This window comes from Zychaea mexicana (genome assembly GCF_025766255.1).
Source record: "Zychaea mexicana strain RSA 1403 chromosome Unknown BDB00scaffold_38, whole genome shotgun sequence".
Taxonomy (NCBI): Eukaryota; Fungi; Mucoromycota; class Mucoromycetes; order Mucorales; family Lichtheimiaceae; genus Zychaea; species Zychaea mexicana.
The window spans coordinates 333382-344937 of record NW_026516701.1 but is presented as its reverse complement, the minus strand read 5'-3'; the positions used below and the strand labels follow the sequence as shown (position 1 = coordinate 344937).

At 44.0% G+C, this 11556-nt stretch overlaps 2 protein-coding genes across 2 annotated transcripts; one reads left to right on the top strand and one right to left on the bottom strand.

The window, feature by feature from the left end:
• Positions 1 to 4561: 4561 nt before the first annotated feature.
• BDB00DRAFT_824347 (P-loop containing nucleoside triphosphate hydrolase protein) lies at positions 4562 to 8473 on the bottom strand. The gene is made up of 14 exons (XM_053123606.1): positions 8243 to 8473; positions 8113 to 8155; positions 7977 to 8019; positions 7610 to 7865; positions 7286 to 7497; positions 7094 to 7195; positions 6909 to 7026; positions 6656 to 6803; positions 5744 to 6569; positions 5549 to 5668; positions 5373 to 5472; positions 5126 to 5300; positions 4855 to 5026; positions 4562 to 4770 (listed from the first exon to the last, which is right to left on the bottom strand). Exons 1-14 carry the CDS (start codon positions 8424 to 8426, stop codon positions 4729 to 4731), a joined length of 2541 nt encoding a protein of 846 aa, XP_052979564.1. The 5' UTR covers positions 8427 to 8473; the 3' UTR covers positions 4562 to 4728.
• Positions 8474 to 9699: 1226 nt separating this feature from the next.
• BDB00DRAFT_824343 (60S ribosomal protein L18ae) lies at positions 9700 to 11162 on the top strand. The gene is made up of 5 exons (XM_053123605.1): positions 9700 to 9736; positions 10148 to 10162; positions 10245 to 10409; positions 10514 to 10643; positions 10749 to 11162. The coding sequence occupies exons 1-5, from the start codon at positions 9728 to 9730 to the stop codon at positions 10955 to 10957; spliced, it is 528 nt and encodes a 175-aa protein (XP_052979563.1). The 5' UTR covers positions 9700 to 9727; the 3' UTR covers positions 10958 to 11162.
• Positions 11163 to 11556: the final 394 nt, after the last annotated feature.

The window sequence follows — 11556 nt, the reverse complement described above, 5'->3', positions numbered from 1 at the left end:
GAAAGTAAAACTTTTCTGTGGAAGCGTTGGAATAAACATCAGGATTCAAGTGGGTCGTCTTGACTAATACGTCGTCATCCACGTCGAGTTCCAGATTACGTCGCTTCATATTGGCATACTTGGCTTGGCGATCTGTTGCTTCCTTGAATGCCTCAGTGACTTGAAGACGGATAGACTCCAAACGTGTAGCGAGAACGTCTGCTGAATCAACATCGGAGGAGGCAGATCCCGTGCCCAAAGCGAGTGACACCTGTCGTCCCAAGTCGGCATAAAAGGGTGTTACCCCTGTAGAAGCGTGCTTGGCGTCGTTGTAGGTGTGCTCGAGGACCGGCAGCCATTCGTCCCAATCCGATTGATTATATGCAACGTAATGACGAAGCATATCTTCGAGCGTTCGATTCGTGCGTTCCGTCTGTCCGTCTGATTCTGGGTGTAGACTGCTGGACAAACTTCTTTGTACGCCAAGCATCGTCGTCAAGGCCTTCCAGAATCTAGAAGTAAAGCGGACATCTCGATCCGAGACTACGTCTGATGGTAAGCCGTGCTGTCGGCATATCTCACGCAAAAACAGATGAGCAAAATCCTCTGCTGTATCAGTCATCTTGCATGGAGCAAAATGTGCGCGCTTTGAAAACCGATCCACAAAAACGGCAATTGCATCGAACTTGTGTAGCGTCTTCGGCAAGTGTGTGATAAAATCAACCGAAATTGAGGTCCATCGTCCAGTAGCTAGTTGCAATGGCTGCAACAAGGCTGCTTTTTTGGCATTTGGTAACTTGGTACGCTGGCACATGTCACACGTCGCAATATAACGTCGCACTGTTTTGTTCATATGTGGCCAGTAGTAAGTTCGTCCAAGTCATTCGACCGTTGCATCGATGCCGCGATGACCGGCGATTGGTGCGTCGTGTGCGTCATGCAAGAGGGTGTTGAGAAGCGTTGGCATGCGCGGCACACAGATTTGGTGTCGTCCATCTTTTTTGCGATAGATGATGCCGTCGGCTAGTTCGAACTCTTCGTCGTCGTCGTTCGTCCGAAGCCGAGTCAAAACGTCTGCCCAAAAAGAATCGTCCTTGTAGTGCTGAGTGCATTCCTTGCCAAGCGTCTCCCCCCTCACTGTGAGGACCACAGCACAAAGTTCCATTGAGACGTCGGGGTGAGAAGGAGCGCTGGGCGGTTGTTTTGATAGAGCGTCTGCACCAGTATTCTGTTCTCGAGGAATATGATGCACGTCAAACTGATAGGCCATCAGCTTTTCCAACGAGCGGATCTGACGCTTGGAGAGATTCTTGTTGTTGGCGTGTAACGTCGAGATGGCGCGGCTGTCCGTGAACACTGTGAACTTTTGACCGTCCAGATGATGTCGCCATTGTTTTAAACAGTACGACACTGACAAAAGTTCTTGTTCGTGAACCGGGTAATTCATCTCTGCGCCCTTCAACGTCCTCGAAGCATAAGCAACCGGATGCAATAAACCGTCGTCTTGCTCCTGTGAGAGGATACCACCAATTGACACCGTTGATGAAGCGTCCGTGTGTACGTAAAAATGGCGGTCGGGATCTGGGATTGCAAGCACCGGCGCGGAACATAAACGTCACTTGAGTTCCTGAAAGGATCTTTCACAAGCATCATCCCACTCCCAAGGAACGTCCTTACGCAGTAAGCGATTGAGAGGGGCAGTGAGGCCAGCATATCCATCACAAAAGCGTCGAAAGAAATTACACAGGCCTAAAAAACTCTGGATATGAGCAATTTTCGTTGGTCGTGGCCAGGTGGAAATTGCGTCGAGCTTATGTGGGTCGCATTTGATGCCGTCGCCTGAAACAATGTGGCCAAGAAATTCGACTGAGCGCATCCCAAACTGGCATTTCGACCGCTTCGCGTACAGTTTGTGGTGTCGCAACTTTTCCAACACCAACTTCAAGTGCTTGACGTGATCCTCGGCCGTCTTGGAGTAAATCAAGACATCGTCCAAATAGAGAATCACGAATACGTCGAGATATGGCCTAAAAACGTCCGACATTAAACGCATAAAGGTTGCGGGCGCCGATGATAGGCCGAAGGGCATTACTAAGTACTCGTAAAGCCCATATCTCGTCAAGAAGGCCGTCTTGTGTGTATCCTCGTCCTTGACCCGGAGTTGCGTATAGCCGGAGCGGAGGTCAAGCTTGCTCAAATAGCGCGCCCCAAGAAGCTGGTTCATGAGATCTTCGCACGCCGGTAGAGCGCATTTGGATAACACACTCGTCTTGTTCAAGGACTGATAATCGATCACTATGCGCAGAGTCTTGTCCTTTTTTGCGACGAACAGGACAGGAGCACCGTAAGGTGACGTCGATGGTCGAATCCAACCCTTAGCCAGCAAGTCGTCGAGCGTTTTCTTGAGCTCAGCCAGCTCATGTGTAGAAAGGCGATACATACGATGAGCTGGTACTTTGGCGTCTGCCAGTAAAGGTATGGCGTGTTCGACACTGCGCTTAGGTGGTAGACCGTTGGGAACGTCGTCAGGGAAAACATCTTCGTATTTCTCCAATACGTCGTCAAGTCCAGGAACAAAAACACGATCGCCTTATACCATAATTTTCTCTGCACATAATACAATATAACCGTCATCAGTAACGTCATTAACGAGGTTATTGCCAGTACAATAAGAAACGTATTGTATTTCCTTTGGTGTAGGTGGCGGTCGCGGGTGGACGTCATTCGTACGCCAGTCAATTTCCGGGTTTTCGTCATATAGCCAGCTTTTTCCCAAAATAACGTCAAGGTCGTCGCTGCGTATTCCCGAAAAAAGGCGAATAGGTGTTGAAAAGTCGTCCATTACTACTGTTGCGTCCAAGTAGCATGTTGAATCGGTTGTTCGTGCGTCGGCAACTTTTACGAAAGAGCCAGGTGTTGATTGAGCAACGAAGATGAGTCCTGTTTGTTTCAAAATCCTTGCTTTGTGCTCACTAATAAAGCCAATCATCGGATCAAGATATGTCTAGCAAACTCCAATTCTCCCATATGAACAGTAGCGTCTATTAAAGTAAAAGCATGAGAAGGTGCAATATTACCAATAAAAGGATCGTCTTTATTTGCAAAAATGCTACTAGGTGAGGAGGAGAGAACGTCTACACTAGTGTATGATGGTGATGGAGGGGGGTCGGAACTAAAGAAGAACCCTCGTCGTATTGATCGTCTGCAAGATTAACTAAAGAAGTTAATGGCAAAGAATTGCAGCCAACTAGGCCACCAGCAGGGTGGGCGCGTCTGCTGGTCGAACTAGTTTTTTCCCCGGCCTTTGCTCATGGAAAAAAAAGAGCTGCCACCATTGCCGCCGCTGCCCTTGCCGTTGCCGCCGTTGCCTCTTGAAGGCGGATCCGGAACCCTGGGGCAGTCCTTGCCCATATCGTCAAAACCATAAATTCGGAAACAGCGACCTTCGGCGATGCACTGCTTGGCAGAGAGGCCACTTGCTTGGCCATTGCGTTTCTGCAGAAACTATTGGTGTGGGTGCCGTTGCTGTTCGGCTGCTTCGACCTCTATAGGGGTTGGGCCGGAGGGGGACAAGCTTGAGCTGTCGACAGCTCGCAAGCTGCTGGCTGACGACGTCGCCAAGAATGCGGGCCGGAAAGAACTTGGCCACGAGCGCGAAACGGCTTGCCCTACGGTACTACCCGAAACTTTGCTTAATATGCAACATAGTATGTAAAATATGTCAAATTAGATGAATAAGAGAGTTTAAAAGCGAGTAATTAATTTTATTTCACTATTTAGTGTTATAATCATAAAGAATTCCATCTTGTTGATGCAAGTGTTTCCGGGATGTCATTTTATGCAACAGTCAATGATAGCCTTTTCACTTGCAATAGCAAAATGCGTGGGTCGTAACTGCATTGCTTGCAGCGCCAATTGTATAGCATAATTCAGTATATGGAGATGAGGCAATTGTGCTGGATTCGGAATATTGCCCGTGTATCATCATCTGTTCCTCAAATGGCTGCATGCGTGTCAATATGGTGATCAACAAAACAGTTTATCATTCCTTGTTGAAAGGGTGGTTTGGAGTGATCGTTATTTGGACCACGACAGATTATATGTACGTCTTAAGTTTGAGTGTAGCGAGAAGGAAGAGTTGACCTCAACTTCTGCAACAAAACGATGGATATGTTGTCTTTTATGATAAGCTTGTCGAGTATCTTTGGTAAAGCTGTACATTAATAAGCGCATCATAGCATACAGCGAAGTTTTACAGTATGGCTATGTTTGTAGTAAACTTCGTGGTACGAAACTCGCCATTTCGACCTTCCTTGGGATGTTTTTATCCACATACATAACTCGATGTCGGATAGTGATTCGCAGATAACAATTGGCGATAGGTGTGTTATCTACTGATAGGTACTTCGACCTATTTGATACATAATTCAAGCAGCTGTAATTTTGACCAATACTGCAGAATTTTCCCCTGATACAAGAAGTTGAGCTGGATGCCGTAGACATGACTACTGCAAGCACTTATACCCAAGATCATCCTTTCTTGTATCACTTCTCAGTAGTTGTTCTCAATTCATAAGGAAGCCTTCTATAAGCCATGACAAAAAAAATTAGTATTTTAATATAGTATATAACAATGCAAGAGGGAGTTTAATGCAAAATGATAGATTCTTTGAGTGAGGGAACAAAGGAGTCTTTGTGCGTCTAATAATGGAGATGGTGAAGGAAAAAGAAGAATCGACATCTATTGATTTATCCAAATTTCTTTCGCAACTTGTCATATTGTAGCTTATCCTAAAAAAGAACAAGACCAACCGAGTCAATAAAATGAGATATCTTAATGGCATTAAGCAACAAAGCAAAGAAAAAAGAACTCACTTGAGATAATACACTCGGTGACACTTTAGTAAATGCCATATCAAAATGTTCCTTTTCAACGAAAATCTCGTCCGCTGTGGCATCTGTATTTAAAACGCTTCCCGCAGAATAGAATTTGCTTCGTAATGATGCTACTGCACTTTCTCGAACCAATGCTGCCAAATCAGCACCACTATAATTAAAGGAAATAAGAGGGAAAGTTAAATGTCAGGGTCAACATAGTCTAATCTTCTCAGTGCTAATCCCAGTGCTATAGATAGGAGATATGTACCTGAATCCGTTGCAGCGAGAGTCATCTGCAATATCTTTAAGAGGTAGGCCTTCAGCCAAGGGAGTTTTCTTTGTAAGCTTAGTCAGGATATCAAGACGTTCAGCAGGTGTGGGTAACTCTACATAGAGCAGCTTATCCAGTCGGCCGGGCCGAAGCATAGCCGGATCAATCATGTCTATATACAAGGATGTACATATCTATATTTCAGCTCCATGATCCTTGGTTTTCTCATAAGCAATTCAATTACCTGGACGATTCGTAGCAGCAATGACATAAACTTGGCTACGATTTTCAACACCATCCAATTCGGTCAAAAGCGTATTCACAACACGAGCGGATGAATCGGTCTATGAACGCACATACATAGAATACGTTTTTGTAGTTTCTGTTGTACATATATACCGAAGACATTTTGACATTTACCTGTTGGTCATCACGTCGAGAACATAAAGCATCTAATTCATCGAAGAAAATAACACATGGGGATGATGCTCGAGCACGGGCAAATACTTGTCGTACACCTCGCTCACTCTCGCCAACGTACTATATACAACCAATGTACGTCAGCGCCAAAGGAAAACATCATCAATGCTAATAACACTCATTTGATAACGTTACCTTATTTAATAGCTCTGGTCCCTTGACGGATATAAAATTGGTGTTGCTTTCGTTTGCCACAGCCTTTGCCAACAGCGTTTTACCACAGCCAGGAGGGCCCCACAAGAGCACACCGGCTGGCGATGTGATACCAACGCGTTCGAAAAACTCAGGATGATTGATAGGTTCAACCACAGCCATACGCAACTCATCTCGCACAAACTGTAAAGCACCAATGTCGTCCCAAGATACATCGGGTACTGTTGCAAAGCCTTCTCGCTTCGACGATGGCTGTACTTTGGGTAAAGCCAATTGGAAATCGTGTTCAGTAATGGCCAAAGATTCAAGCTGTGCTGGCGTTAATGGTTCCTTGTGTTTTTGGATAAAATCAGCAATAGATCGCAGTTGTTCCAATGCAGATTGAGACTCGAACTCTTCAACAGTGGTAGTTGGAATAGGTTGATTGTCTTCCGTCGCATCTTCAGTAACAGTAGTAGCGTCAATATCCATAGCGTTCTCGATACTCCGTTGCTGTTGCTGTTGCTGTTGTTCTCCTTCTTCCCCTTCTTCCCCTTCTTCCATAGCATTATCTTGCTCTGATTGTTGTTGTGGCTGTTCCTGCTGTTCTTCAGGCTTGGTGTTGTTGGTATCATCATTGTTCTGGTTAACTGTGGAGGAGATTGTAATTGACTGTAAATGCTTAAAGATTCGCTTTACTGCAATAACGCCTGCTTGTGTGATAAGTGCCTGTAGATCTGCACCAACATAACCAGGAGTGGCCCGTGCGAGCGCCAAGAAATCAAATTTGCCTTCCAATCGAAGCTTTTCAGCTAACACCCGCAAAATCCTTTTATAATAAAAACCAGTTAGATTCATTTCTATATGACGAAGGGAAACGTATAATTTAGTTGCGACAATGAACACACTGCTTACTTTTCTCTGGCCTTTTCGTCAGGCACACCCATGCTGATTTCCCTATCAAATCTACCTGCTCTTCTTAAAGCAGGATCCAAAGAATCGGGACGGTTGGTTGCACCAATGATCATGACAGGCCTATTGTTCGTTTTGTCCCATGATAAATCTATTACAAAATCAAGTCAGCAAAACCACTTTTTTTCATTCCTTTACTCTATTGTTGTATGATCCTCTCCTCTCCCAAATTAGGGGATGTTAAGATATAGCCTACCATCCATGCAGGTGAGCAATTGTGCCACGATACGTCGCTCCATTTCTCTTTGCGCCGTTTCTCTCTTGGGAGTAATTGCGTCGATTTCGTCAATAAACAACAAGCAAGGTGCGTGTGTCTATGAATCAATAACATGTATATAAGCAAAGTGCACGTATATACATCATCCTCGTTTCAACTTTTACCTTTGCATCTTCAAAAACGTCTCTGATCTTTTTCTCGGATTCACCCGACATACCCGACACAATGGATGGAGCTGAAATGTTGAGGAAAGGTACACCCAGTTCCTATGATCATCAGAAAAAATATCGTAAGAGATCCATACCCACCATTTCTTTGGCATCCTCTAACCAAATAATTTCTCACAAAAAACTTACACCAGCAATCGCATGTGCTAACCGTGTTTTACCGCAACCTGGAGGACCATGTAGCAAAACACCGCGTGGTGGTTGGACACCCGTGTGAATGTATACTTCTGGATGTGCCAAAGGCATAGCAATAAGTTCCATGATCTCCTCCACACAATGATCGATACCACCAAGATCCGAAAGTCGAGCAGAAGGAACAAAAGGCTCATCACGCGTTTCGGCTATTACATATAATTCCATGGTGATAAACCGTCAGTTACCATAAGAACAATGCCATCGCCACAAATTCGCTGTGATCTGGCTATTTTGCTACAGTCATAATCAATAACTCACTTCTAACGCGCTTTGGAGTGCCACCACCAGCTGCTTTGCTGCGCTTTTTTGACGACTTCTTCTCTTCCGTCACTATGGTAGTTGCAGCGCCAGTAGTAATAGGAGGTACCTCTGTCGTAGGTGTTGTTGTTGCAGAAGGTGGAATAGGTGTAGTAGCTTCCGATTGCGTTGGTGTCGATGCTGGTGAGTCGTTCTTTTGGAGATTCCACAGATTTGTTACAGACCTGTTCATAGAATTGGTTTGCTGCATAATTGGCTTTGATGATGATGGTGTGGTGTTAGATATGGCCATAAGGCTCGGTGGTAGACACTCGGCAATCCATGTAGGGTGAGATGAAGAAGCAATCGTAGTATTGCTGTTACTCACCAAAGCATATCCGGCATCTTGATCTTCGTCTTCTGATACTTCACTATTCAACCATATGACATATCGAGAAGTATCAGTAACTTTCATCTTTAATCTCTATTACCACATAATATTCTTCGTTAAAGAATATGTATACCCCTCGTTTTCCTCGTCAGCAGATGCTTCGAAATCAGGCAATACTAGATTTATGCACATAAAGTTAAACAGCTAATCGATTTCCGTCATTTGGTGGTGAACTGGGTATACTGTACAGCAAGTATACATACTTTTTTCGATTATGTTTTCTAGCTGCTTCTTCTTCTGTCGTCTTAATGAAACATCGGTTTTCTGTAGGTACTCGTACAATGTCGATGTACTCCAATCGGTATAGCCTTGCTCCTTGTAGCTATTCAAAGCGTCAGAGACTCGATGCTCAAGCGACCGTGATAGCCGCCCAGCATTTCCCTTCATGTTTTCGTAAAATTAAAATTCGTTTGACAAGCCCGAATGTCTTTTTAGAATGGCACCCCCAAAAAAAAAAGTTCAGTCAGGTTACAAATGCGGTAATTAACTGTGGCTTGAAGTTCCGTCATGCGGATCTGTGCCGACGATATCAAAAGTTTGGTCGACTGAATGGTTGGCCAACTTAACAGTGCCCGGATAACAAATGCATATGCACAGTATATTCAACACACAGTAACTTTTGAATATCGTGTCTTAGCCATCGTCGTTAATTAATGTTGTGAGTCTGTTGTCTGGCGCATAAATGTGATATCCACTCTATCATAACTGTTACTTTCTTCACACCTGAAATATAGTCCAGGTTTCAGATGCATTACTTGTATCCTCTAGCAGTTCGTCTAGGAAGCATCATTACTTGATATAAGCCTTGTGTCGCTCTTCTCAATCCCTTTACTCGTCACCGAGCAACCGAAACCATTCTTCTCCTCATCATATTGATACCCTTCTTTGCTTTCCTCGTCACTCCCCATTCCACTACTTTTTTGAGATGCTTGAGTCAATATTGGCTGGTGGAAACGGCATAAAACTTGTATGCTACGAATAGATGCCGTCCTTTGTCAAATTTTTCTCTTTCGTCTTAAGTTAAAGCCGAACTTTGTTGCATAAATCACATCATCGGCAGTGTACTGTGCTGCATCTAATAACTTAACCGCCCGCTTCTTGCTACATTTAAACCAAAGATACGTAGCTGACAGCTAATTTTTTCTTCCTTTGGCAGCAGCATACTTTCACAGTCGATAGGGTGATATAGTATATGTTTGACTCTTCTTGTTCAGGCTCACTCGCACACTAGATGGACTTTCAAATAACCTTGCTTGGCTTAATTTGCCGGAGGCAGGATTATGCGAGCTTCTTCTCTTAAGACATGTAAGTTGGTCTGTGAATAACCAAGACCTGCCAATATTCTATTTATACCTTTCCATTTATCTACGTGCTTCATTTTCGAGGATGTAGATATACTCATTCAAGGGGTGGGGGAAGAGGAAAGTTGTTCCTTTCGTACGACAGCTTATATGGTGGAGAAGCTCGATCAAAAAGTATACTATATAGCTTCCAAGGCCTTTGCAGGACGCATTTATATGAGAAGATGGAAACAGAGTGAAAACTTGAAAAGCACAAACCAGCATGTATCATACTTCAAGTGTTCAAAGATTCAATGTCCGCCCTGAATTTCCGTGCGGGCCGGGATGCTGGACTAAGTGGAAGCGTTGCAAGTGCAAGAACGAGTTCTTCCTCTTTTTTTGATAACGATGGCAAGAGTAAGTAGTGCATGGGAACCACAGTCAAGGTCATGAAACGATGCGAGAGTCAAAGGATTCATCGGATGCAGTAACGATACGCAATGATTGGAACTCATAAACCATACGAGACGTCGACCGAACTTTTGGTGCTATCACTACTTCCAATCCATCCACCAGTTCAAGAAGTCGATCATAACCATCCATCCATCCATCCATCCGTCTATCTACAACAGGCGTCAAAATACCAAAGAAAAGGACAGCACAGAACCGCTTCTGAAACCGAAATGAACCTAATGACTCTCGCATTGAATGACCATTTGTCTGTGAAAAGGAGGCTTAGTGAAGGGAAAATGCAACACAGAACTGGGAATTCAGCTGTACTCATTTAACTTTTTTTACCCTGTGCACCCGCTTTGTCTCGAATTATAGTTCCACGAATATCAGGTAAGAATGTGGAAAATATGTGTGCAACAGAAAGTATATGGTGGATTCAGAAATACTAATGACGAAATTTATTTTAATATAGGTGGTTGGTCGCAAGCTCCCTTCGACCAAGGAGCCCCAACCCAAGTTGTACCGCATGCGCGTCTTCGCTCCTAACGAGGTCGTTGCCAAGTCCCGTTTCTGGTACTTCTTGAAGAAGCTCCGCAAGGTCAAGAAGGCCGCTGGTGAGATCGTCTCCATCAACGAGGTATGCATATGCACACAATTACTGCGTTTGAGTGCTTGGAGATTAGCGAGAGCTGCTTTGTGGAACTTGGGAAACTTATCAAACTTACATTTTTGTCGATGTAGATCCACGAGAAGCGCCCTGAGCAGATCAAGAACTTTGGTATCTGGATCCGCTACGATTCGCGTTCCGGCACCCACAACATGTACAAGGAATACCGTGGCATGTCCCGTGTCGAGGCCGTCGGTACTTGCTGTATGTGTCTTTTTTCTCTCGTCGCAATGATGTTATTATACATTTGAGATTTTAGTTTTGGAGCTAGGATAAAGTTAATAACTGGGTGTTTTACTACTACTGTAGACCAGGATATGGCTGCCCGCCACCGTGCCCGTTTCTCCTCTATCCAAATCATCCGCGTTGCTGAGGTTAAGGCTGCTGACATCCGCCGTCAATACATCAGACAGCTCTTGAACAACAAGCTTGCTTTCCCCTTGCCTCACCGTGTCCAGCGCACCGAGAAGAGCCGTCGTGCCCTCTTCATTGCCAAGAGACCTGCCACTTTCTATTAAGTGTGTTGCTTTTCTCCTTGGGTTAAAGCAGCTGCAACCCACGAAATAAAAACTGGTTTTCTTTATTGAATATTTTCCTTTTTGCATCGATGATCTTGTTTATCTGCAATTTTTTTGAATGTGTAAAGTACAATAATGTAACGAAATTGAAACGTACAAGTGTGTAGTCATATTGATTTAAAAGGTGAAAGGAGAAAGATAGTTGTAGCAAAAGTCAATTTATATGTGCATTCTTTGTCTTTTGCGAATATCAATCAATCTTCGGCTTTCAGTTTGTCTAAGATCGCGGATATACAGTTCTTTTCTTATAACGATTGAAAGATCGGTATTTAATACATTAGGTAAAAAGCATGTCGGATAAAAGCCTCTAGATCTGGATAACTTAAAGACACGCAGATTCGGTGAACTGACAATACCATTTTCGCGGATATGGCCAGCTAAACAATAATCGGCATTATGCAAGATAGACGTTGGGGCCATACTTACGGAGCCAAAATATGACCCACATGATTCTTATCTCTGTTAGCCATGGAAGTCGACAAACTGGTGTTGCTCACAAGTATCAATATCATGTCATTGCAAAAATGCTTAATTATAAC

Excerpts from the sequence above, each read along its gene's own strand:
- BDB00DRAFT_824347 (XM_053123606.1), bottom strand. The coding sequence starts at position 8,426 with ATGAAGGGAAATGCTGGGCGGCTATCACGGTCGCTTGAGCATCGAGTC. Across the intron at positions 7,498-7,609 it reads CACTCCAAAGCGCGTTAGAA|CCGAAACGCGTGATGAGCCT; the intron begins GTGAGTTATTGA and ends TATATGTAATAG. Across the intron at positions 6,570-6,655 it reads GACGAAAAGGCCAGAGAAAA|GATTTTGCGGGTGTTAGCTG; the intron begins GTAAGCAGTGTG and ends TTATTATAAAAG.
- BDB00DRAFT_824343 (XM_053123605.1), top strand. Across the intron at positions 10,410-10,513 it reads AGATCGTCTCCATCAACGAG|ATCCACGAGAAGCGCCCTGA; the intron begins GTATGCATATGC and ends TTGTCGATGTAG. Across the intron at positions 10,644-10,748 it reads CGAGGCCGTCGGTACTTGCT|ACCAGGATATGGCTGCCCGC; the intron begins GTATGTGTCTTT and ends CTACTACTGTAG.